Source organism: Onychostruthus taczanowskii, unplaced genomic scaffold (genome assembly GCF_017590055.1).
Source record: "Onychostruthus taczanowskii isolate IOZ18803 unplaced genomic scaffold, ASM1759005v1 scaffold106, whole genome shotgun sequence".
Taxonomy (NCBI): Eukaryota; Metazoa; Chordata; class Aves; order Passeriformes; family Passeridae; genus Onychostruthus; species Onychostruthus taczanowskii.
The window spans coordinates 193,930-218,050 of NW_024497186.1; the positions used below are offsets into that span (position 1 = coordinate 193,930).

Sequence of the window (24,121 nt, forward strand, 5' to 3'; positions counted from 1 at the left end):
AGGAACGGGGCACGGGGACAAGGGGGACACCGGGACACAGGGGACACCGGGGGGGGAAGCAGGGAACGGGGGACATGGGGGGCAGGAGGGGCACGAGGGGGAAGGGGAACACGGAGGGCACCGGAGTCATGGGGGACACAGGGGACACGGGGGGAATGGGGCATGGGAGGGCATGGGGGGCACGGGGACAAGGGGGACACCGGGGTCATGGGGGACACAGGGGACACAGGGTCAGGGTCCTGCCAGGGCAACTGGAGCACCGCCAGGGGTGTCAGGGGAATTCAGGGTCCTTTAAGGGGTGCAAGGTCCTGGCAGGGCGCAAACCCCCCCTGCCAGAGCTTCCCCTCCCCTCTGCGACCCCCAGGGCGGGATCCGGAGAGTTCCCGGGATCCCGGAGATCCCTGGGGATCCCGGGGGGACCCGGAGAGTTCCCGGGACCCCGAGGGGATCTGGAGAGTTCCCAGGATGCCAAAGGAGTCTGGAGAGTTCCCAGGGATCCCAAGGGGACCGAGAGGGTTCCCGGTGACCCCGATGGAGTCCGGAGGGTCCCCGGTGGTCCCGGTGACCCCGAGGGGGTCCGGAGGGTCCCCGGTGGTCCCGGTGACCCCGAGGGGTTTTGGAGGGTTCCCAGGGGTCTCAGGGATCCCAAAGGGGTCCGGAGGGTTCCCAGCGATCCCGGGGGATGCCGAGGGGGTCCGGAGGGTTCCCGGGGGTCCCGGTGACCCCGAGGGGGTCCGGAGGGTTCCCGGGGGTCCCGATGACCCCGAGGGGATCTGGAGAGTTCCCAGGATGCCAAAGGAGTCTGGAGAGTTCCCAGGGATCCCAAGGGGACCGAGAGGGTTCCCGGTGACCCCGATGGAGTCCGGAGGGTCCCCGGTGGTCCCGGTGACCCCGAGGGGGTCCGGAGGGTTCCCGGGGGTCCCGGTGACCCCGAGGGGGTCCGGAGGGTCCCCGGTGGTCCCGGTGACCCCGAGGGGTTTTGGAGGGTTCCCAGGGGTCTCAGGGATCCCAAAGGGGTCCGGAGGGTTCCCAGCGATCCCGGGGGATGCCGAAGGGGTCCGGAGGGTTCCCGGGGGTCCCGATGACCCCGAGGGGGTCCGTACTCACATCTTGGCCTCCCTCTCGCTCCGGCAGGCCACGTAGCGCTGCACCTGCGCCTGGTTGACGCCGTACATGGAGAGCCAGAGCAGCGTCCCGCCCAGCACGAACGTCCACACCGTGTACCGGCGGCGCGGGTCCGGGCTGAAACTGGGCACGGCCCGGGGCACGGCATGGCACCGACCCCGGGGGAGCTGGGGGTCAGCCCAGAACCCGGAAGGGGCTGGGGGTGAGCCCAGAGATCCCGAGATGGGGCTGGGGGTGAGCCCAGAGATCCCGGGAGGGGCTGGGGGTGAGCCCAGAGACCCCGGGAGGGGCTGGGGGTGAGCCCAGAACTCAGCACAGGGGGATGGGGGCTGGGAGTGACCCCACGGATCCCGGCGAGGGGGGTGAGGGGGTCTGGGAGTGACCCCAGGGATCCCAGAGCAGGGTCAGGGGAGTCCCGCGGGTTTTGGGGGCACAGTGACCCCTTCCAACACCCCGGGCAGGGGGGTCCCGCGGGTTCGGGGGACACGGTGACACCCCAGATCCCAGGGCAGGGGCAGAGGGGTCCCGCGGGGTTCGGGGGGGACACAGTGACCCACAACACCCAGGGCAAGGGGGTCCCGCGGGTTTTGGGGGGACACGATGACCCCACAGATGCCCGGGCAGGGTCAGGGGGGTCCCGAGGGATTTTGGGGGTACCCACTCGGCGAAGTTGAGCCTGGAGCCGTTGCTGGCGATGCTCAGCACCTCGGCGGGACCCCCGGCCAGCAGCGCCCCCCGGACGGCGATGGCCACAAACCCCGCGAGCATCACCAGCACCTGGAACACGTCGGTCCAGATGACAGCCTTCATCCCGCCCTGCGGCACGGCAGCGCCCTGAGCGACCGGACCCCGACCACCGGCACCACCGGCACCACCGGGACAGCCCCGGGACCACCGGGATCACCGGGACAGCCCCGGGACCACCGGGACCACCGAGACAGCCCGGGACAGCCCTGGGACCACCGGGACAGCCCCGGGACAGCCCCGGGACCACCGGGACCACCGGGATCACCGGGAGAGCCAAGGACCACCGGGACCACCGGCACCACCGGGACAGCCCGGGACCCCCGCCGGGACATCCCCGTGACAGCCAGGGACACCTCGGGCCACCTCGGAACCCCCCTGGACACCTCGGGACACCTCGGGACACCCCAGGATCCCCCGGGACCCCCCGAGACACCCCCCGGGGCACCTCGGGACACCCCCAGGACAGCCCGGGATGCCCCAGAAAGCCCCCAGAACAACTAGGACCCCCAGGACACCCCCCGGGGCAGCCAGAGACCCCCGGGACACCTCCAGGACATCTTCAGGACAGCCAGAGACCCCCGGTACACCCGGGATACCCCCCGGGACAGCCCAGGACAGCCCGGGACACCTCGGGACCCTCCGGGACACCCCCCGGGATACTCGGGACACCCCTGGGGACCCCCCGGCCCCCCCGCTCACGATGGTGGTGTAGAAGGTGCAGATGACCCCCGTGGACAGCAGCGACGCCCAAATGTCCAGCCCGGTCACTGGGGGAGAAGTGACAGTGACAGGGGACAGTGCTGAGGGGGGGAATTGTCACCTGGGGGGGGGACACAGGGACGGGGAGACCCCCCCCCGCCACCGCACACCTTGGTTTAGGATCAGGGCGGGCGCGTAGATGACGATCCCAGTGTAGAGCATCTGCGGGAACAGGGGGGCTCAGATACCCGGGGGGGTTCGGGGACCCCAGGGGGGGACAGGTTTCCGAGAGGAGACTCAGGGTCTCGAGGGGGGATCAGGGTCCCGAGGGGGGTTCTGGATCCCGAGGGGGGCTCAGGGTCCCCAGGGGGTCTCAGGGTCCCCAGGGGGGTCTCAGGGTCCCCGGGGGGGGTCTCAGGGTCCCCGAGGGGTCTCAGGGTCCCCTCGCCGGTGCCACGGCGGGGGGCTCAGCGCGGTTTTCTCTGCAAGCAGCGCCCCCGCCGCGCCGCGCTCGCTCCGAGCCAGCCCAAACACGAGCACGGGGCCGAGGCCGCTTCCCCGGGGGCTCGGGGCAGGGCCGCTGCCAGCCCCGCGCTGTCCCCGCGCTGTCCCCGAGGCCACCGCGCACCCACCGTGGCCACCACGTACTGCACGGTCCCGCAGAGCCGCACGCTCCGGCTGAATCGCCGCTCCAGGTACTGCGACAAGGACAAGGAGAGCGCCGGGGCCACCCCGGAGCGAGCCCTGAGCGGGGCTCGAGGGACCCCCAGAACCCCCGGCTTGGGGTTTTGGGGGGGGGGTCTCTGCGTCCCCTCACAGCCCCGTGGGACCGCGCTCCCCCGGCCTTGGGATTCTGGGGGGGGGGTCTCTGAGTCTCTCCCACCCCCTCTCCTCCCCTCCCTTGGTGTTTTGGGGGTCCCTGCGTCCCCCCGACCCTTCTCACCCCCTGCTCCGGGTGCTGGGGGGTCTCTCCCACCCCTTTTCACCCCCTCCCTTGGTGTTTTGGGGGTCCCTGCGTCCCCCCGACCCTTCTCACCCCCTGCTCGGGGTGCTGGGGGGTATCTTCCAGCCCCTCTTAACCCCTCCTTTGGGGTTTTGGGGGTCCCTGCATCCCCTCGCAGCCCCGTGGGACCCCGTTCCCCCTGCCTTGGGATTCTGGGGGGTCTCTGCGTCTCTCCCACCCCCTCTCATCCCCTCCCTTGGGGTTTTGGGGGTCCCTGCATCCCCTCGCAGCCCCGTGGGACCCCGTTCCCCCTGCCTTGGGATTCTGGGGGGTCTCTGCGTCCCCCCCAACCCCCCGGGGGTGGGGACCCTTCTCACCCCCAGCCTCGGGGTGCTGTGGGGTCCCTCCCAGCCCCTTTCACCCCCTCCTTTGGGGTTTTGGGGGTCTCTGCGTCTCTCACACCCCCTCTCATCCCCTCCCTTGGGGTTTCTGGGGGGTCTCTGTATCCCCTGACCCTTCTCACCCCCTGCTCGGGGTGCTGGGGGGTCTCTCCCACCCCCTTTCACCCCCTCCCTTGGTGTTTTGGGGGTCCCTGCGTCCCCTCGCAGCCCCGTGGGACCCCGTTTCCTCTGCCTTGGCATTCTGGGGGGTCTCTGCGTCTCTCCGAGCCCCTCTCCTCCCCTCCCTTGGGGTTTCTGGGGGCTCTCTGTATCCCCTGATCCTTCTCACCCCCTGCTCGGGGTGCTGTGGGGTCTCTCCCACCCCCTCTCCCCCCCTTGCTTTTGATTTTGGGGGTCTCTGCATGCCCCGACCCTTCTCACCCCCTGCTCCGAGTGCTGTGGGGTCTCTCCCACCCCGTCTCCCCCCCTCGCTTGTGGTTTTGGGGGTCTCTTCATCCCCCGACCCTTCTCACCCCCTGCTCCGGGTGCTGTGGGGTCTCTCCCACCCCCTCTCCCCCCCTCGCTTGTGGTTTTGGGGGTCTCTGCATCCCCCGACCCTTCTCACCCCCTGCCCCGGGGGCTGGGCGGTCTCTCCCAGCCCCTCTCACCCCTCCCTTGGTATTTTGGGGGTCCCTCCCCGACCCGCGGGACCCCTCCCCGCCGTGTCCCCGCCGTGTCCCCGCCGTGCCCACCTCGTAGGTGCTGGTGAGCCCCAGGCGGTAGAAGACGGGCAGGAAGAGCTGCGCGGTGAGCGCGCTGTTGATGATCTGCGCCAGGCACATCCAGAGGAATTTGGCTCCGTAGCGGAACGCCTCGGCCGGCACCCCCAGCACCTGGATGGCCGACATGAAGCTGGCGGACAGCGACAACCCCACGGGCAGCGCCGACATCCTCCGGCCGCCCGTGAAAAAATCCTCCGAGGTTTTCTGGCCGCCCTTGGCCAGCCCGTGGAAGAGCCCGATGGCCGTGGAGATCAACAGCATCAACGCGAAGACTCCGTAATCCCAGGGGCTGAAGGTGAGCTCCCCCCTGACCCTTCTCACCCCCTGCTCGGGGTGCTGGGGGGTCTCTCCCACCCCCTTTCACCCCCTCCCTTGGTGTTTTGGGGGTCCCTGCGTCCCCTCGCAGCCCCGTGGGACCCCGTTTCCTCTGCCTTGGCATTCTGGGGGGTCTCTGCGTCTCTCCGAGCCCCTCTCCTCCCCTCCCTTGGGGTTTCTGGGGGCTCTCTGTATCCCCTGATCCTTCTCACCCCCTGCTCGGGGTGCTGTGGGGTCTCTCCCACCCCCTCTCCCCCCCTCGCTTGTGGTTTTGGGGGTCTCTTCATCCCCCGACCCTTCTCACCCCCTGCCCCGGGCGCTGGGCGGTCTCTCCCAGCCCCTCTCACCCCTCCCTTGGTATTTTGGGGGTCCCTCCCCGACCCGCGGGACCCCTCCCCGCCGTGTCCCCGCCGTGTCCCCGCCGTGCCCACCTCGTAGGTGCTGGTGAGCCCCAGGCGGTAGAAGACGGGCAGGAAGAGCTGCGCGGTGAGCGCGCTGTTGATGATCTGCGCCAGGCACATCCAGAGGAATTTGGCTCCGTAGCGGAACGCCTCGGCCGGCACCCCCAGCACCTGGATGGCCGACATGAAGCTGGCGGACAGCGACAACCCCACGGGCAGCGCCGACATCCTCCGGCCGCCCGTGAAAAAATCCTCCGAGGTTTTCTGGCCGCCCTTGGCCAGCCCGTGGAAGAGCCCGATGGCCGTGGAGATCAGCAGCATCAGCGCGAAGACTCCGTAATCCCAGGGGCTGAAGGTGAGCTCCCGCACGTCCTGGGGTCCCTGCGGAGCTGCCATGGTCGCTTAGGGCTGGGGGGGACCCCAAAAGGAGCAGCTGAGGGTGGGACTCGGAGCGGGGTTAGGCCGGGGCTCGGCGGCAGCGGCGCATCCGAGGGGGGAGACTGGAGGGAGAGAGAATTCCCTGGAATGGGCGAGCCGAGCGAGAAGCAGGAGCGGGCAGCGGGATTTGGTGCCGCACCCTGTGCCCTCTGTGCCCTTCCCAGGAGCGGGTTGTGCCAAGGGGTGCCAAAGGGCAGAGTCCGAGGAGGAACAGCCAGAATTTGGCAGGGGAATTGCCCCGATCCCTCCCGGGTCACCGGCTCCAGGGAAGCGTCGGCACCCGGAGGGACACGGGAGGGAGAGAGGGAGAGACCCCTCCCCAAAGCAGCGCAAACAAGGAGGGGCAGAGCCTCCGGCGGAGCCAAATTTATCTCCAGCCGAGGGGAAAAAACAACAAACCCGAAAGAAACCTTTACCCCAGCAGGAGCAGGTTGTTTGCCGGCCGAGCGGGACGGACCGGCTGCGCCGAGCCCGAGGAGCCGAGCGGGGGCTGCTCCCCGGGGAGGGGTCCCTGCCGCGTCCCCGGAGCTGTCGAGGGCCCGGCGATGCCTCGGGCTGCTCCAGCACGTTCAGGCCGTCGGGGAGGGAGCCGCGGCGGGGAGGATGGAGCTGTGGGCGGCCGTGGCCATAAATAACCCCTTCCCTGCCGGACGGCCGCGGTGCCGCGGAGCTCCGGGCCCCGGCGCTGAGCCGCGGCGGTGGCGGGGCAGGACGGTGGCTCCTGGAGGGATACGTGGCACCGGGCGTGGGGCTGGCACCGTTTCCTCATTCCCTGCCACCAACGCCACCTTGTCCCGCCCGGGTCCGGACAGGTTTGGGGATTTCCAGGCTCTTGTCCCAAACCCCGCGGGTGAGGTCGGGGTTGGGGCAGGGGAAGAGCCCTGAGGTGGGGACAGAGCTGCTGTGCGGGCAGTGTGGCCTCTGATGTGTCACCGTCCCCTCCGAGGGGTAACCAAGGGGGAAGAGTCCCCTCCAGGGTGTCACCACGGGGGCACCGTCCCCTCCACGGTGTGGCCACGGAGGAACTGTCCCCTCTGAGGTGTCACTGCAAGGTCACTGTCCCCTACACAGCATCACCACGAGGTCACTGTCCCCTCCAGGTCATCACCGTGGTGGCGCTGTCCTCTCCAGGCCGTCACCACGAGGTCACTGTCCCCTCCAGCCCATCAGCATGAAGGCACCGTCCCCTCCGAGGTGTCACCACGGAGTCATTGTCCCCTCCCAGCTGTCACCACGAAGGCCCCGTCCCCTCTCATACACCACGGCCAGGTCCCCGTCCCCTCCCCGGTGTCACCACGGGGCCACCGCCCCCTTTGAATTGTCCCCGCGGGGGGGACGAGGGTCCCTGTTCCTGCCTCCAGCCCTGGTGGTGGCATTGTCCCCACCAAGTGTCCCCGGTGGGGGGACAGGGCAGGACAGGACCCCTTCCCCTCCCCACCGCTGCGCCGCCTCCTCGCCGGGCTTGGAGCAGCTCCAGGGGAAAAAACAGCGACTTTGGGCCACATCCGCCGGGCGGGGACGTGCGACACCGCACGGGCCCGGGGCTGGCACACGCCCAGCCCCGCGGTGGCACCGGCGACAGGACCGGGGCCAGGAGGGGCACTGGGGGTGGCAGTAATGGGGGGCAGGGAGGGCTGGCAGCGCCGTGGCTGAGCTGCCCGGGCAGAGCATCCTCGGTACCTGTGGTACCCACGGCGCCAGCACCGAGGGGTGCCCGGAGGGTCTCCGAGGCTGGCCAGATGGGACCCCGAGGGTGGCCAGATGGGACCCCGGGGGTGGCCCGATGGGACCCCGGGGGTGGCCAGAGGATCCCCAGGGGTGCCCAGAGGGTTCCTGGGGGTCCTCAGAGCGTCCCTGGTGGTCCCCAGAGCATCCCCGGGAGTGCCCAGAGGGTTCCCAGGGGTCCCCAGAGTGCCCAGAGGGTTCCCAAGGGTCCCCAGAGTGTTCCCGGCGGTCCCCAGAGTGTCCCCGGGGGTCCCCAGAGTGTCCCCGGGGGTCCCCAGAGTGTTCCCGGGGGTGCCCAGAGGGGTCCCCGAGGGTGCCCAGAGGGGTCCCCGAGGGTGCCCAGGTTTCCAGCCCTTCACCCTCCAGCCACCCCCTGGCTGTGCCCCGGGGTGTCGCATGTTGTCCCCCCTCCCCTGGCAGGAAGCCGCACGCCCAGGAGGCCTCGGGCAGGAAGGAAGTCGCCCCGGGGGATTTTTTATCTCTCCTTCGCTCGCAGCCACCTACGCACCCCCAGAGCCCCGATCTGGCAGCGCAGCCCCTCCGGGACCCCCTCCCCAGGCCCGCAGTGAGGCCCCTGGCACGGCAGAGGTACCGGGGGGGCTGCGGGAGGGGGCCAGGCCGGGATGGAACCGGGATGGAACCGGGATGGGGCCGGGGATGGAACTGGGGTTCAACCGGGATGGAACTGGGATGGGGCTGGGATGGAACTGGGATGGAACTGGGGTTCAACTGGGATGGAACCAGGATGAAACAGGGGATGGAACTGGGATGGAACCGGGATGGAACCAGGATGGGGCCTAGGATGGAACTGGGGTGGAACCAGGGATGGAGCCGGGATGGAGCCCGGGATGGAACTGGGATAGAAGAGGGATGGAGCAGGGATGGAACCAGGATGGAACAGAGATGGAAGTGGGGATAGAACCGGGTTGGAACCAGGATGGAACCAGGGACAGAACCGGGATGGGGCTGGGATGGAACCAGGGATGGAATGGGGATGGAACCAGGATGGAACAGGGAGGGAACAGGGGATGGGGCTGGGATGGAGCCGGGGATGGGGCTGGGATGGAGCCGGGGAGGAGCCCAGGATGGAGCTGGGGAGGAGCTGGGTCCCCCCTGCTCACACCGGGAGCACTGAGGCAGAAGAGGAGCGGCCAGGAGGGTAGGACAGGCTGGGAGAGAGGGGGGATATCCAACCGCGTGCCTCAGTTTCCCCTCCCTCCTTCCCAGGAGGGGCCCATCGCAGCCCTGCGGGTGCTGCCGCGGGGTTTGACCACGGCGAGGATGATGAGGGTGGGACAAGGGGGTCACTCCCAGCCTCCCTTTCCTTGCAGCGCCCGCCATGGCCCCGCTGGGCAAGGAGACCCCGCTGATCGGGGGCCGCTCCTGCAGCCTCTCGTCGGCCGAGAGCGGCACCCTGCAGGTGTTCCTGTACCACCGGGCCCCCGCCCCGCCCCGGGCCCCGGGCAGCGCCGCGGGCACGCTCAGCTTCACCTTCGGCGAGTACACGGCCGAGGAGCTCTGCGTGCGCGCTGCCAAGGCCTGCGGTGAGCGCCGGGCAGGGGCGGCTCGGGGCACCCGCCTGGGAGAGGGGTCCGGGTGTGGGGTATCCTGGCTGTGGGGTTTGGGTCCTGTGCTCGTCCTCAGCAGGGAATTCTGGCTGTGGACTCTGGATCCCAGCAGTGGGGATGGGGTCCTGGCTATGGGGTTTGTGTCCTGACTGTGGGGTTTGTGTGCTGGCTGTGGGGTTTGTGTCCTGGCTCTGTGGTTTGTGTCCTGGCTGTGGGGTTTGGGTCCTGGCTCTGTGGTTTGGGTCCTGGCTCTGGGGTTCGTGTCCCAGCAGTGGGGTTTGGGTCCTGGCTGTGGGGTTTGTAGCCTGGCTGTGTGGTTTGGCTCCTGACTGTGGGGTTTGTGTCCTGGCTGTGGGGCTTTGGTCCTGGCTCTGTGGTTTGGGTCCTGGCTCTGGGGTTCGTGTCCCAGCAGTGGGGTTTGGGTCCTGGCTGTGGGGTTTGTAGCCTGGCTGTGTGGTTTGGCTCCTGACTGTGGGGTTTGTGTCCTGGCTGTGGGGTTTGTGTGCTGGCTGTGGGGTTTGTGTCCTGGCTGTGGGGTTTGTGTCCTGGCTGTGGGGTTTGTGTGCTGGCTGTGGGGTTTGTGTCCTGGCTGTGGGGTTTTGGTGCTGGCTGTGGGGTTTGGGTCCTGGCTCTGTGGTTTGTGTCCTGGCTGTGGGGTTTGGGTCCTGGCTGTGGGGTTTGTGTCCTGGCTGTGGGGTTTGTGTCCTGGCTGTGCACTTGGTGTCCAGTCGTGAGCTCAGGATCCCGCTGATGGGCTCAGGGTCCCGAGCACATCCTCCACAGGGGATCCTGCCTGTGGGTGCGGGGTCTCAGCCCCGAGCTGAGCCCTGGCCAGGGCTCGGGTCCCAGCCTGGTCGGTGCCCAGGCGTGCTGCCCGTGTGCCACCCGCTCTTCGCCCTGGCCACGGAGGACCTGAGCTGCTGGTTCCCCCCCAACCACGTGTTCACCGTGGACGAGTCCCGCAGCCAGCTCGTGGTGTACAGGCTCAGGTGCAGCTCCCCCCGTTCCCTGGCAGCTCCGGGGGTCCTGCCCTCTGGGGGACGCAGCCCTGAGACCCCTCCTCTGTCCCCGGCAGGTTTTTCTTCCCCAACTGGTGCGGACTGGGACAGTCCCACCGCTTCCAGCTGCTGAACGGCCGGGCCAGCCCCGTGCTGGATTATCCCGTCATTGATTACCTGTTTGCCCAGGTGAGGGCTGCCAGCCTGCCTCCTCCTCTCCCTCATCATCATCATCATCATCATCATCATCCCCCAGGCTGTCTTTGTCACCTGTGGGGACCAGGATGGTGCTGGGGGTGGTTTTGGGGTGTTCTGACCCCTCTCCTCCTCTTCTTCCACTCCTCCTCCTCTTCATCATCATCATTGTCATCCCCTGGGCTCTCTTTGTCACCTGTGGGGACCAGGATGATGCCAGGGGTGTTTTTGGGGTGTTCTAACCCCTCTCCTCCTCCTCTTCTCCTTCTTCTCCTTCTTCTCCTTCTCCTCCTTCTTCTCCTTCTTCTTCTTCTTCTCCTTCTTCTCCTTCTTCTCCTTCTCCTCCTTCTTCTCCTTCTTCTTCTTCTTCTCCTTCTTCTCCTTCTTCTCCTTCTCCTCCTTCTTCTCCTTCTTCTTCTTCTTCTCCTTCTTCTCCTTCTTCTCCTTCTCCTCCTTCTTCTCCTTCTTCTTCTTCTTCTCCTTCTTCTCCTTCTTCTTCTTCTTCTTCTTCTTCCTCCTCCTCCATACCCCAGAGACAGGGAAGCAGAGCCTGGGAAGGATGTGACTCCCTGGGGGTTCTGGGACACGAGGGTGACACCGGGGTGTCTGGGGGGGTCTCAGGAGATGGCAGAGCCCCCCTGAGCCTCGTGGCCCCCCAGTCCCGCAGTGATTTCATCGGGGGCCGCGTGGCCGTGGGGCTGAGCCTGCCCACGCAGGAGCAGTGCCTGAGCCTGGCCGTGCTGGACATGCTGCGCATCGCCAGGGAGCAGCGGCAGAGCCCCGCGCAGGTCTGCAGCCACGTCAGGTGAGACAGGGCACAGTGGCACTCACGGGACAGTGTGGCACCCCTGGGGACAGCCTGAAACCCTGGGGACAGTGTGACACCCCCGGGGACAGCCTGAAACTCATGGGGAGAGTGTGACACCCCTGGGGACAGTCTGAAACCAATGGGCACAGTGTGGCACCCCTGGGGAGAGCCCAGCATGGATGGGGACAATCTGAAACCCATGGGGACAGTGTGGCACCCCTGGGGACAGTGTGACACCCATGAGGACAGCCTGAAACCCCTGGGGACAGTATGACACCCATGAGGACAGCCTGAAATCCCTGGGGACAGTATGGCACCCCTGGGGACAGTGTGACACCCCTGGGGACAGCCCGGCATGGATGGGGACAGCCTGAAACCCATGGGGACATCCAGAAACCCATGGGGACAGTGTGACCCCCCTAGGGACAGCCTGAAACCCATGGGGACAGTGTGGCACCCCTGGGGACAGCCTGAAACCCTGGGGACAGTGTGACACCCCCGGGGACAGCCTGAAACTCATGGGGAGATCCAGAAACCCATGGGGACAGTGTGACCCCCCTAGGGACAGCCTGAAACCCATGGGGACAGTGTGGCACCCCTGGGGACAGTGTGACACCCATGAGGACAGCCTGAAACCCCTGAGGACAGTGTGACACCCATGGGGACAGCCTAAAACCCACGGGGACAGTATGACGCCCCTGGGGACAGCCCAGCATCCTTGGGGACAGCCTGAAACCCATGGGGAGAGTGCGACACCCCCAGGGACAGTGTGACACCCCCGGTGACAGTGTGACACCCCCGGTGACACTCCCCTCCCCTCAGCTACAAGTCGTGCCTGCCGGCGCCGCTGCGCTCGCAGATCCAGCAGCACAACTTCGTCACCCGCAAGCGCCTCCGGCTCCGCTTCGGCAAATCCCTGCGGCGCCTGGGGGGCTGCCAGGCCGACGGGCCCCACCTGAAGCTCAAGTACCTGCTGGACCTGGAGCGGCTCCAGCGCCACCGCAGCGAGGAGATTTTCCACGTGCGCTCGCCCGGATCCGCAGCGCCCGTCGCCATCCACGTGTCCGGTGACGGCGGCGTGGCCTGGAGCTGCGGCGGCTCCGAGGTGATCCGGGGCGGCTGGGTGTGCTGCGGGGAGCTGGGGACGGGGTTGTCACCCTCACCCTGGCTGGGTGTGCTGTGAGGAGCTGGGGACGGGGTTGTCACCGTGGCTGGGTGTGCTGTGAGGAGCTGGGGACGGGGTTGTCACCGTGGCTGGGTGTGCTGTAGGGAGTTGGGGACGGGGTTGTCACCCTGGCTGGGTGTGCTGTAGGGAGTTGGGGACGGGGTTGTCACCCTCACTCTGGCTGGGTGTGCTGCGGGGAGCTGGGGACGGGGTTGTCACCCTGGCTGGGTGCACTGTAGGGAGTTGGGGACAGGATTGACACCCTGGTTGTCACCCTGGCTGGATGTGCTGCGGGGAGCTGGGGACAGCATTGTCACCCTGGCTGGGTGCACTATAGGGAGTTGGGGACAGGGTTGTCACCCTGGCTGGGTATGTTGTAGGGAGCTGGGAACAGGGTTGTCACCCTCACCCTGGCTGTGCTGTAGGGAGCTGGGGACAGGGTTGTCACCCTCACCCTGGCTGGGTGTGCTGTGAGGAGTTGGGGATGGGGTTGTCACCCTGGCTGGGCGCGCTGCAGGGAGCTGGGGACGGGGTGACTGGGGAGCTGGGGACGGGGCTGTCACCCTTGCTGTCACCTCGTAGAGCCGCCAGCACTTCTGCGACTTCCCCGACATCGCCGACATCAGCATCAAGCAGGCGCCGAGCCGCGACGGCGGCGCCGTGGAGAACCGGCTCGTCACCGTCACCAAGACGGACAACCGGGTGCTGGTGAGCTCGGGACGGGGCTGGGGAGCCCCCGGTGGGCTGCAGGGGACAAGGGGGTGACACGGAGGCTGGCACAGGAGGTGGAGTTCGCCACGCTGCGGGAGGCTCGCTCCTTCGTGGCTCTGCTGGATGGATACTACCGGCTGACGGCGGACCCCCAGCACTACTTCTGCAGGGAGGTGGCACCTCCACGGCTGCTGGAGGACCTGGAGAACCAGTGCCACGGGCCCATCAGGTGGGTACCGGACCCCCCGGGCACCCCGAGCCCAGGGGACGGAGGGGACGAAGCCACCCCCGGCGCGGGCGGGTCCCCACGGGGATCTGCTGGGTTTGGGGAGGGGTGGGCACAGGGGTTGCGAAATTGGGGTCTCCTCGAGGCAGGTCTCACGAGCTCTTGGAGATTTATGTCACACCTAAGATAGCTCAGCTGCCTTAGAAGGTATAAAATCAGCAGGATGGCTTCTGTGGCAGCGTTGGAAACAAAAAATTGTAATAAAAGGCAAAATAACAAAACTCTCTACAGCGAAAAAACAAGCCAGGTGCCAGAGGTTCTTGAGTAAAACACCTCACAAAAGCCATTAGTTCCTCTGTTCTCTTCTTTTTCTAATAAATTGCTAGAAGGGACTTTTTAAAGGCGGGACTTTTGGGCTCCTGCCCAACTGGCCATCCTCAAGTTTGAGGTGACGTCCCCCAGGTCCCATGAGGTGCCTTTTCACCTAACTGAGGAGAGAAACTTCTGGGCTTTTTTTCCTTTTTGAGGAGACAAAGGACAGTTTTGTCACTCTGTCAGCAAGGGGCACATTCCTACAGGGTGGGCACGGGGTGGGGCACAGGGGGAGGGCACAGGGGGTGTCCCCAAGTGTCACCGCGGCCGTCCCTGCCCTTGGCAGCGCCGAGTTCGCGGTGAGCAAGCTGGAGGCGGCCGGGGGCGCCCCGGGGCTGTTCCTGCTGCGCCGCAGCCCCCAGGACTTCGACAGTTACCTGCTGACCGTGTGCGTGCAGGTGAGACCCCCGGGACACCGGGCGGGGGGGCTTGGGGGGCGTCACGACCGCGGCACCGGGAGGGCAGCACGGCCCTGGCACTCGCGGGGCGGTGACACGAGGACGGTGCCACCCGCGGCGTCCCTTTGGGACAGGAGGGGTTTGGGGGGGGTCCCGGGGGGTCACCCCGGTGCTGACCCCGGTGCTTCCCCCCCCCAGACCCGCTCCGGCCGGGATTACAAGCGGTGCCGGATCCGCCGGGACGAGGACGGGCGCTGGTGGCTGTCGGGGGTGGCGCGGAGGTTCTGCAGCCTGCGGGAGCTGCTGGGCACCTACGGGCACCGTGGGCTGCAGGCCGAGGGGGCACCCATGCGCCTGGAGAGGGCCTGTCCCCCCCGGCCCAAAGGTGACACCGGGGGGCATGGCAGAGCAAGCTGTGAGGTCACAGCGTGGCTGTGATGTCATAGAGCAAGCTGTGAGGTCACAGAGTGGATGTGATGTCATAGAGTGAGCTGTGAGGTCACAGCGTGGCTGTGATGTCATAGAGTGAGCTGTGACGTCACAGAGCGGCTGTGATGTCACAGGGTGGCTGTGATGTCATAGAGCGGCTGTGATGTCACAGAGTGGCTGTTATGTCATAGAATGAGCTGTGATGTCACAGAGTGTGCTGTGATGTCATAGAGTGAACTATGATGTCACAGAGCTGCTGTGATGTCACAGAGTGGCCATGATGTCACAGAGCAGCTGCGATGTCACAGAGTGGCTGTGATGTCACAGAGGGGGCTGTGACATCACAGAGCAGGTGTGACGTCACAGAGTAGCTGTGACATCACATAGCTGGCTGTGATGTCACAGAGCGGCTGTGATGTCACAGAGTGGCTGTGATGTCACAGAGTGGGCTATGATGTCACAGAGCAGCCGTGATGTCACAGAGTTGGCTGTGATGTCACAGAGCGGCTGAGATGTCACAGAGCCGGCTGTGACGTCACAGGGTGGCTGTGTGAGGTCACCAGCCGGGGCTCCCCTGCCCAAGCCCCCCCTCAGGCCCTCTCTGCCCCCCAGAGAAGTCCAACCTGCTGATCGTGCGCAGCGGGGTCCCCTGTCCCCCCGGGTCCCCCCCGGTGCCCCGGCGCCGCAGCCTGCACCAGATGATGTTCCACAAGATCGACCCGCAGAGCCTGACACGGGTACGGGGCAGGGCCACGGGGGGGTGACACAGGGGGACAGGCACCCCCCGGCAGTGTCCCCGTGTCCCCCAGGGCGAGAGCCTGGGCCAGGGCTCCTTCACCCAGATCTACAAAGGCGTCAAACGGGAGCAGGACGGGGAGGACGGAGCCCGCCAGACCCCGGTGGTGCTCAAGGTCATGGACGGCAGCCACCGCAACTGCCTGGAGGTGAGGGGGTGGCGCTGCCACCTCCACCATGTCACCTAAGGGTCCCTAAGGCCCGCCCTGAGCCGTCTGTCCCTGTCCCAGTCCTTCCTGGAGGCCGCCAGCACCATGAGCCAGCTGTCCCACAAACACCTGGTGCTGCTGCACGGCGTCAGCCTCGGCAAGGACAGTGAGTGCCCGGCGGGGCGGCGGCCGCGGTGCCACCGGGGCACCCCCTGACCCCCCCCGGGCGGCCCCCAGGTGTGATGGTGCAGGAGCACGTCCGGCACGGGCCCCTGGACCTGTACCTGCGCAAGAAGCGCGGCGCGGTGACCACCGGCTGGAGGCTGACGGTGGCCAAGCAGCTGGCCTACGCCCTCAACTACCTGGTGAGCCCGCGCCGCTGGGAGGGGGTCCCGGGGGTCCCTGGTTCTGGGTTTGGGGTTTGGTTTGGGGTTTGGGGTTCCGGTTCTGGATTCAAGGTCCTGGTTCTGGGTTTGGGGTCCTGTGCTCATCCTCCACAGGGAATCCTGGCTGTGGGCTCTGGATCCCAGGTCTGGGTTTGGGGTCCTGGTTCAGGGTCCTGGTTCCCCCATCCCACAAGTCCCACACCCCACATCCTATGGATACCATTGATCCCCACCCCACAGCCCCCAATCCATCTCCACCCCACAGCCCCCACCCATCCCTGGTGCTCCCCCCAGCCCACCCCAGTGTGTGGGACCACCCTGAGGGTCCCGACCCCTCTCCCCCCATGCAGGAGGACAAGAAGATCGCGCACGGGAACGTCTCTGCTAAGAAGGTGCTGCTGGCACGGGAGGGGGACGCGGCCGGGGGGAGCCCCCCCTTCATCAAACTCAACGACCCCGGGGTCAGCGTCACCGTCCTGGCCCAGGACAGTGAGTCTGGGGGTTCTGGGGGGTCCTGGGGTGCTGGCCTGGGGGTTCTGCCTTTGGGTTCAGGGTCCTGTGCTCATCCTCCATGGGGAATCCTGGCTGTGGGCTCTGGATCCCAGGTCTGGGTTTGGGGTCATGGTTCTGGGTTTGGGGTCGTGGTTCTGGGTTCTGGGTTCGGATTCTGGTTTTGGGGTCGTGGTTCTGGGTTTGGGGTCGTGGTTCTGGGTTTGAGTTTTGGATTCTGGGTTTGGGGTCTTGGTTCTTGGTTTGGGGTCCTAGTTCTGGGTTCAGATTCTGGGTTTGGGGTTCTGGTTCTGGGTTTGGGGTTTGGTTTGGGGTTTGGGGTTCCGGTTCTGGATTCAAGGTCCTGGTTCTGGGTTTGGGGTCCTGTGCTCATCCTCCACAGGGAATCCTGGCTGTGGGCTCTGGATCCCAGGTCTGGGTTTGGGGTCCTGGTTCAGGGTCCTGGTTCCCCCATCCCACAAGTCCCACACCCCACATCCTATGGATACCATTGATCCCCACCCCACAGCCCCCAATCCATCTCCACCCCACAGCCCCCACCCATCCCTGGTGCTCCCCCCAGCCCACCCCAGTGTGTGGGACCACCCTGAGGGTCCCGACCCCTCTCCCCCCATGCAGGAGGACAAGAAGATCGCGCACGGGAACGTCTCTGCTAAGAAGGTGCTGCTGGCACGGGAGGGGGACGCGGCCGGGGGGAGCCCCCCCTTCATCAAACTCAACGACCCCGGGGTCAGCGTCACCGTCCTGGCCCAGGACAGTGAGTCTGGGGGTTCTGGGGGGTCCTGGGGTGCTGGCCTGGGGGTTCTGCCTTTGGGTTCAGGGTCCTGTGCTCATCCTCCATGGGGAATCCTGGCTGTGGGCTCTGGATCCCAGGTCTGGGTTTGGGGTCCTGGTTCTGGGTTTGGGGTCCCAGGTCTGGGTTTGGGGTCATGGTTCTGGGTTTGGGGTCGTGGTTCTGGGTTCTGGGTTCGGATTCTGGTTTTGGGGTCGTGGTTCTGGGTTTGGGGTCCTGGTTCTGGGTTCTGGGTTTGGATTCTGGGTTTGGGGTCCTGGTTCTGGGTTTGGGATCCTGGTTCTGGGTTTGAGTTTTGGATTCTCGGTTTGAGGTCTTGGTTCTTGGTTTGGGGTCCTAGTTCTGGGTTCAGATTCTGGGTTTGGGGTTCAGATTCTGGGTTTGGGGTTTGGTTTGGGGTTTGGGGTTCCGGTTCTGGATTCAAGGTCCTGGTTCTGGGTTTGGGGTCCTGTGCTCATCCTCCAAGCCAGCTCCTGGCTGTGGGCTCTGGATCCCTTCCATCAAACTCACCCACCCTGGGGTCAGCATCACCCTCCTGGCCCGGGACAGTGAGTGAGGGGGTCCTGGGGTGTCCTGGGGGGTCCTGGGGGTGCTGGGGGTGCTGGGCCCCCACAGTGGGTGCTGAGGGGGGCTGGGCACCCCGCAGTGCTGGTGGAGAGGATCCCGTGGGTGGCCCCCGAGTGTGTCAGCGACCCTGGGAGCCTGGCACTGCCAGCTGACAAGTGGGGCTTCGGAGCCACCCTCTGGGAGATCTTCAGCGGGGGGAACATGCCCCTGAGCCTGCTGGAGCCCCAAAAGGTGAGGCTGATCCCGGCATCCCGCTGGATCCCGACCCTCCTGCCCCATCCCATTCTATCCCAACCTTCCTGCCCCATCCCGTTCTATACCAACCCTCCTGCCCCATCCCGTTCTATCCCAACCCTCCTGCCCCATCCCTTCTATCCCAACCCTCCTGCCCCATCCCGTTCTATCCCACCCCTCCTGCCCATCCCGTTCTATCCCAACCCTCCTGCCCCATCCCATTCTATACCAACCCTCCTGCCCCATCCCACTTGGTCCCAACCCTCCTGTCCCATCCTGCCCCTCCTGCCCCATCCCGTTCTATCCTAACCCTTGGCCTGCAATCCCACTGTATCCAAATCCTCCTTCTCCAGCCCTCCTGTTCCTGCCCCATCCCTTCTATCCCAACCCTCCTGCCCCATCCCTTCTATCCCAACCCTCCTGCCCCATCCCACTTGGTCCCAACCCTCCTGTCCCATCCTGCCCCATCCCGTTCTATCCTAACCCTTGGCCTGCAATCCCACTGTATCCAAATCCTCCTTCCCCAGCCCTCCTGTCCCTTCCTGCTACATCCCAGCCCTTCTTCCCTGCCCAATCCCATCCCATCCCACCCCAGAAATCCCATCCCATAAATCCCATCCTGTATTCCCATCCCATCCCATAAATTCCATCCCATCCCATCCCACAAATCCCATCTCATCCCATCCTATCCCATATTCTCATCCCATCCTATGAATCCCATCACATCCCATATTCCCATCCCATCCCATATTCCCATCCCGATCCCATCCCATATTCCCATCCATCCCATAAATCCCATCCCATTCCCTGCTATGGATCCCATCCCATAAATCCCATCCCATCCCATAAATCCCATCCTATCCTATCCCATATTCCCATGCCATCCCATCCCATCCCATCCCACCTCTCCTGCCCCGTCCCGCTGCACCCTCCCCCATCTCAGAGCCATTCAGGGGCTCTTTGGGGGTCCCGCACCCCCTGACCCCCCTCTCCCCCTCTCCCCCAGAAGCTGGAATTCTACCGGAGCCGCCAGCAGCTCCCGGCTCCGCGCTGGCCGGAGCTGGCGGCGCTGGTGGCGCAGTGCATGGAGTACGAGCCCCCGCGCCGGCCCTGCTTCCGCGCCCTCATCCGCGACCTCAACGGCCTCATCACCTCCGGTGGGCACGGCAACGGGCTGGGGGGGCACCGGGGGACCCCACCTTGGCCTCATCCCCCCCCTCCCGCAGACTACGAGCTGCTCTTGGACCTGTCCCCCGCGGATGTGACGCTCCGGGATGGCTTTTGGGGACGCGATTCCCTGGCCATGAGCCAGGATCCAGAGCACTTCCAGGAGCGGCACCTCAAGTACATCTCGCTGCTGGGCAAGGTGGGGGCACAGGAGAGACCCCAAAACTCAGTGCAGCCACTCTTTCCTTCCTTCCCGGGTTTGGGGTGTGGGACGTCCTGGCTGTGCTGAGAAACAATTCCAGGAGAGACCCTGAACCCCAAAACTCAGCTCAGCTGCTCTTCCCTTCCCAGATTTGGGGTGTGGGACGTCCTGGCTGTGCTGAGAAACAATTCCAGGAAAACCCGAACCCCAAAACTCAGCTCAGCTGCTCTTCCCTCCTGGATTTGGGGTGTGGGACATCCTGGCTGTGCTGAGAAACAATTCCTGAGCATCCCCTTCTATGTGGGGGGGATTTTGGGGGGATGTGGCACTGGGAATTGGGGGGCACCCCAACATCCAGTTCCCTGCATCCAGGGGAATTTCGGGAGCGTGGAACTGTGCCGCTACGACCCCCTGGGGGACAGCACGGGCGAGCTGGTGGCAGTGAAGAAGCTGCAGCAGGATTCGGCCAAGGAAATTCGGGATTTCGAGCGGGAGATCCAAATCCTGCACTCGCTGCAGCACGACTTCATCGTCCGGTACCGGGGCGTTTGCTACAGCCGGGGTGAGCTGGGAATGGGGCAGGAATGGGGCAGGGAATGGGCTGGGAATGGGGCAGGAATGTGGCAGGGAATGGGCTGGGAATGGGGCAGGAATGGAGCTGGGAATGGGCTGGGAATTAACAGGGAATGGGACAGGAATGGGGCTGGGAATGGGAGGGGAGTGTGGCAGGGAATGGGCTGGAAATGGAACTTGGAGTGGGGCAGAAATGGGGCTGGGAATGGGGCTGTGAATAGGCTGGGAATGGAGCCTGGAATGGGGCTGGGAATGAACAGGGAATAGGGCAGGGAATGAACAGGGAATGAGGCAGGAATAGGGCTGGGAATGGGGGAGGAATGGGGGGCAGGAATGGGGCTGGGAATGAACAGGGAATGAACATGGAATGGGTCAGGGATGGGGCTGGGAATGGGGGAGGAATGGGGCTGGGAATGGGCTGGGAATGGAGCCTGGAATGAGGCTGGGAATGGGGCAGATAATGGACAGGGAATAGACAGGAAATGGGGCTGGGAACACTGGGAATGGGGCAGGGAACGGGGCTGGGAACGGGGCAGGGATCCCCGATCCCGACTCCGGCCATCCCGGCGCTGGATGTGGCCGCAGGGATGCGCGGGCTGCGGCTGGTGATGGAATTCCTGCCCAACGGCTGCCTGCGGGATTTCCTGCAGAAGAACCAGCCCCGCCTGGAGCACAGGACGCTGCTCCTCTACGCCTGGCAGATCTGCAAGGTGGGGTCGGGGCAGGCACGGGGGGAACGGGGCTGCTGCTGTCCCGGGATGGGGCTGGAGCCGTGCCATGGGTCAGCCACGGGTCGTGGGCCAGCCCTGGGTCCTGTCCCTGCCAGCGGCTCTGTCCTGGCCGGAGCAATGCCACGGGTCACCCGAGGGTCACTGTCCAGCCCTGGGGACGCTGCAGGATCCTGTCCCTGCCAGCAGCTGCATCCCGGCCGGAGCAGCGCCACCCTCACCCCTGGGGCTGTGCTCCAGCCGGGATGAGCCCCCAGGGACCCTCTCCCGGGGGTTCCCCAGCCCTGGGGACACTGCCGTGTCCCCGCTGCCCTCCAGCAGCCGCCTCCCGGCAGGGCATGGAGTACCTGGGGGCGCAGCGCTGCGTGCACCGGGACCTGGCCAGCAGGAACATCCTGGTGGAGAGCGACAGCCACGTCAAGATCGGCGACTTCGGGCTGGCCAAGCTGCTCCCGCAGGACAAGGATTACTACGTGGTGCGGGAGCCCGGACAGAGCCCCGTTTTCTGGTGAGGAGGGGCACACGGGGAGGGCTGGAATTCCAGCGGGATCCAGGGCTCAGGATCCCCTTTTCTAGGGGCTCAGAATCTGTTTTTCCCAGGACTCAGGATCCCCTTTTCCCGGAGCTCAAAACCCGCTTTTCTGGGGACTCAGGATCCCCTTTTCCTGGGGTTCAGGATCCCCTTTTCCAGGGGCTCAGAACCTGTTTTTCCCGGGGCTCAGGATCCCCTTTTCCCGGGGCTCAGAACCCACTTTTCCTGGGGCTCAGAATCCTCTTTTCCTGGAGCTTAGAGCCTGCTTTTCCCAGGGCTCAGGATCACCTTCTCCTGGGGCCCAGAACCTGCTTTTCTGAGGACTCAGGATCCCCTTTTCCCAGAGCTCAGAACCCGTTTTTCCCAGGGCTCAGGATCCCCTTTTCCCGGGGCTCAGAACCCGTTTTTCCCAGGGCTCAGAACCCGTTTTTCCCGGGGCTCAGGATCCCCTTTTCCCGGGGCTCAGAACCCGTTTTTCCCGGGGCTCAGGACCCCTTTTCCCGGGGCTCAGAACCCGTTTTTCCCGGGGCAGGTACGCTCCGGAATCCCTGGCTGACAACATCTTCTCCTGCGCCTCCGACACCTGGAGCTTCGGGGTGCTCCTCTACGAGCTCTTCACCTACAGCTCCAAGAGCAAGAGCCCCTCGGAGGTGACGTTTCCCTGGAAAGGAGGGGCCATTCCCTCTGGGACCAGCTCCCCGCAGCCCTCACGGTGCCCCCGGGTGTCCTGGAGCTCCCAGTGCTCCTGGATGTCCCGGTGTTCCCAGGTGTCCCAGAGCTTACAGGAGCTCCTGGAGCTGACGGGTGTCCCGGTGCTCCTGGGTGTCCTGGAGCTCACAGATGTCCTGGCACTCCTGGATATCCCAGTGCTCCCGGCTCTGCCAGAGCTCATGGATGTCCCCACGCTCCCTGGTGTCCCAGAGCTCCCTGGTGTCCCAATGCTCACGGATGTCCCCGTGCTCCTGGGTGTCATGGAGCTCACAGATGTCCCAGTGCTACCGGGTGTCCCAGAGTTCCCGGGTGCCCCAGAGCTCCCGGGTGTCCCGGAGCTCCCTGATATCCCGGTGTTCCTGGTTGTCCCAGAGTTCCCAGGTGTCCTGGTGCTCCCGGCTGTCCCGGAGCTCACAGATATCCCAGTGCTCTCGTGTGTCCCGGTGCTCCTGGGTGTGCCCATGCTCCCGGGAGTCCCGGAGCTCCCCGATATCCCGGTGCTCCCGGGTGTTCCAGAGTTCCCTGGTGTCCCAGAGCTCCCGGGTGTCCCGGCACTTCTGGGTGTCCTGGAGCTCACAGGTGTCCCAGAGCTCCCGGGTGTCCTGGAGCTCACATATGTCCCGGTGCTCCCAGGTGTTCCAGAGTTTCTGGGTGTCCCGGTGCTCCCGGGTGTCCCGGTGCTCACAGACGTCCCGGTGCTCCCGGGTGTTCCAGAGTTTCTGGGTATCCCGGTGCTCCCGGATGTCCCGGTGCTCACAGATATCCCGGAGCTCCCGGGTTTCCCGGCACTTCTGGGTGTCCTGGAGCTCACAGGTGTCCCAGAGCTCCCGGGTGTCCCGGTGCTCCCGGGTGTCCCGGTGCTCACGGGTGTCCCGGTGCTCCCGGGTGTCCCAGAGCTCCTGGGTGTCCCCGTGCTCCCGGGTGTCCCCGCGCTCACGGCTGTCCCGGTGCTCACAGATGTCCCAGTGCTCCCGGGTGTCCCGGTGCTCACAGATATCCCGGTGCTCCCGGCTGTCCCGACACTCCCGAGTGTCCCGGCGCTCCCGGGTGTCCTGGCACTCCCGGGTGTCCCGGCGCTCCCGGGTGTCCCGGTGCTCACGGGTGTCCCGGTGCTCCCGGGTGTCCCAGAGCTCCTGGGTGTCCCCGTGCTCCCGGGTGTCCCCGCGCTCACGGCTGTCCCGGTGCTCACAGATGTCCCAGTGCTCCCGGGTGTCCCGGCGCCCCCGGGTGTCCCGGTGCTCACGGCTGTCCCCCGTGCCCGCAGGAATTCCTGCGGATGATGGGCACCGCGAGGCCGCCGCAGATCATCTGCCACCTGCTGGAGCTCCTCAAGGACAACCGGCGACTCCCGGCCCCCGCTGGCTGTCCCTCGGAGGTGACACCGCTGCCCCGGGGCTGCCGGGGGGTCCCTGGGGTGCCCCTCCTCCCCTGATGGCCCCGCCGTGTCCCTTGTCCCCCCCCCAGGTGTACGCGCTGATGATGAGCTGCTGGGCCTTCACCCCCGGCGCCAGACCCACTTTTGGGGAGCTGTCCCCCAAAATCGAGGCGCTGCGGGATGGGCGGAGCAAAACTCGGGGGTAGCGCCCCCCCAGAGTGGCACCGGGACCCCCAGCCCGTGGTGATGCTTCCCTGTGCTTTGAGGGGGCACGGAGGGGGGACACAGCCCCCAGCTCCCCTTTCCCACATCACAGCCCCCCTGCCATCCCTTCGGCTTTTCCCTCTTTTTTCCTTGCGCTCCCCCTCCATGGCAGAATTGGGATGGGAATGTGGGAATATGGGATTTATGGGAATATGGGATTTATGGGAACATGGGATTTATGGGATTTATGGGAATATGGGATTTAAGGGAATATGGGATTATGGGAATACAGGATTTATGGGATTTATGGGAATATGGGATTTATGGGATTTAAGGGAATATGGGACTTAGGGGATTTATGGGAATATGGGATTATGGGAATACAGGATTTATGGGATTTATGGGAATATGGGATTTATGGGATTTAAGGGAATATGGGAATATGGGATTTATGGGAATATGGAAGTATGGGAATATGGGATTTATGGGATTTATGGGAATATGGGACTTAGGGGATTTATGGGAATATGGGACTTAGGGGATTTATGGGAATATGGGATTTAGGGGAATATGGGATTTATGGGATTTATGGGAATATGGAAGTATGGGAATATGGGATTAAAGGGAATACGGGATTTATGGGATTGGCGCCGTGGCAGGAAGGAGGCAGCAGCCGTCGGGGGGGAATTTGTTAGAAAATAAAGTGTTTAATAAAAGAGCAGCTCCTGCTCCCTTCACAGCACAGGGGAGGGCGGCGGGGGGGAGCAGGA

At 65.4% G+C, this 24,121-nt stretch overlaps 2 protein-coding genes across 2 annotated transcripts in view; one reads left to right on the top strand and one right to left on the bottom strand.

Annotated features, from left to right (window-relative positions):
• SLC5A5 (solute carrier family 5 member 5) overlaps positions 1–5,788 on the bottom strand; it is a 12,178-nt gene extending 6,390 nt beyond the window's left edge. Inside the window, exons 1-6 of the mRNA XM_041414937.1 lie at positions 5,423–5,788; positions 3,204–3,269; positions 2,742–2,793; positions 2,572–2,639; positions 1,787–1,941; positions 1,108–1,248 (exon numbers count right to left, since the gene is read on the bottom strand). Coding sequence (XP_041270871.1) covers positions 1,108–1,248; positions 1,787–1,941; positions 2,572–2,639; positions 2,742–2,793; positions 3,204–3,269; positions 5,423–5,788 — 848 coding nt within the window. The remainder of the gene's footprint in view (positions 1–1,107; positions 1,249–1,786; positions 1,942–2,571; positions 2,640–2,741; positions 2,794–3,203; positions 3,270–5,422) is intronic.
• Positions 5,789–6,291: 503 nt separating this feature from the next.
• Positions 6,292–23,529, top strand: JAK3 (Janus kinase 3). The gene is made up of 25 exons (XM_041417308.1): positions 6,292–6,642; positions 7,976–8,143; positions 8,887–9,099; positions 9,989–10,112; positions 10,199–10,310; positions 10,976–11,121; positions 11,947–12,229; positions 12,872–12,997; positions 13,072–13,229; positions 13,885–13,996; positions 14,195–14,381; positions 15,038–15,162; positions 15,235–15,369; positions 15,451–15,535; positions 15,607–15,734; positions 16,106–16,244; positions 17,705–17,856; positions 18,866–19,016; positions 19,086–19,225; positions 19,601–19,790; positions 20,387–20,511; positions 20,865–21,037; positions 21,594–21,711; positions 23,037–23,147; positions 23,237–23,529. The coding sequence occupies exons 3-25, from the start codon at positions 8,895–8,897 to the stop codon at positions 23,351–23,353; spliced, it is 3,342 nt and encodes a 1,113-aa protein (XP_041273242.1). The 5' UTR covers positions 6,292–6,642; positions 7,976–8,143; positions 8,887–8,894; the 3' UTR covers positions 23,354–23,529.
• The last annotated feature ends 592 nt before the right edge of the window (positions 23,530–24,121 follow it).

Bases quoted from the DNA above. Each gene is read 5' to 3' on its own strand.
- JAK3 (XM_041417308.1), top strand. From the start codon at position 8,895: ATGGCCCCGCTGGGCAAGGAGACCCCGCTGATCGGGGGCCGCTCCTGC. The intron at 10,311-10,975 runs GTGAGGGCTGCC...GTGGCCCCCCAG, and splicing joins TTGATTACCTGTTTGCCCAG to TCCCGCAGTGATTTCATCGG. The intron at 15,163-15,234 runs GTACGGGGCAGG...CGTGTCCCCCAG, and splicing joins ACCCGCAGAGCCTGACACGG to GGCGAGAGCCTGGGCCAGGG.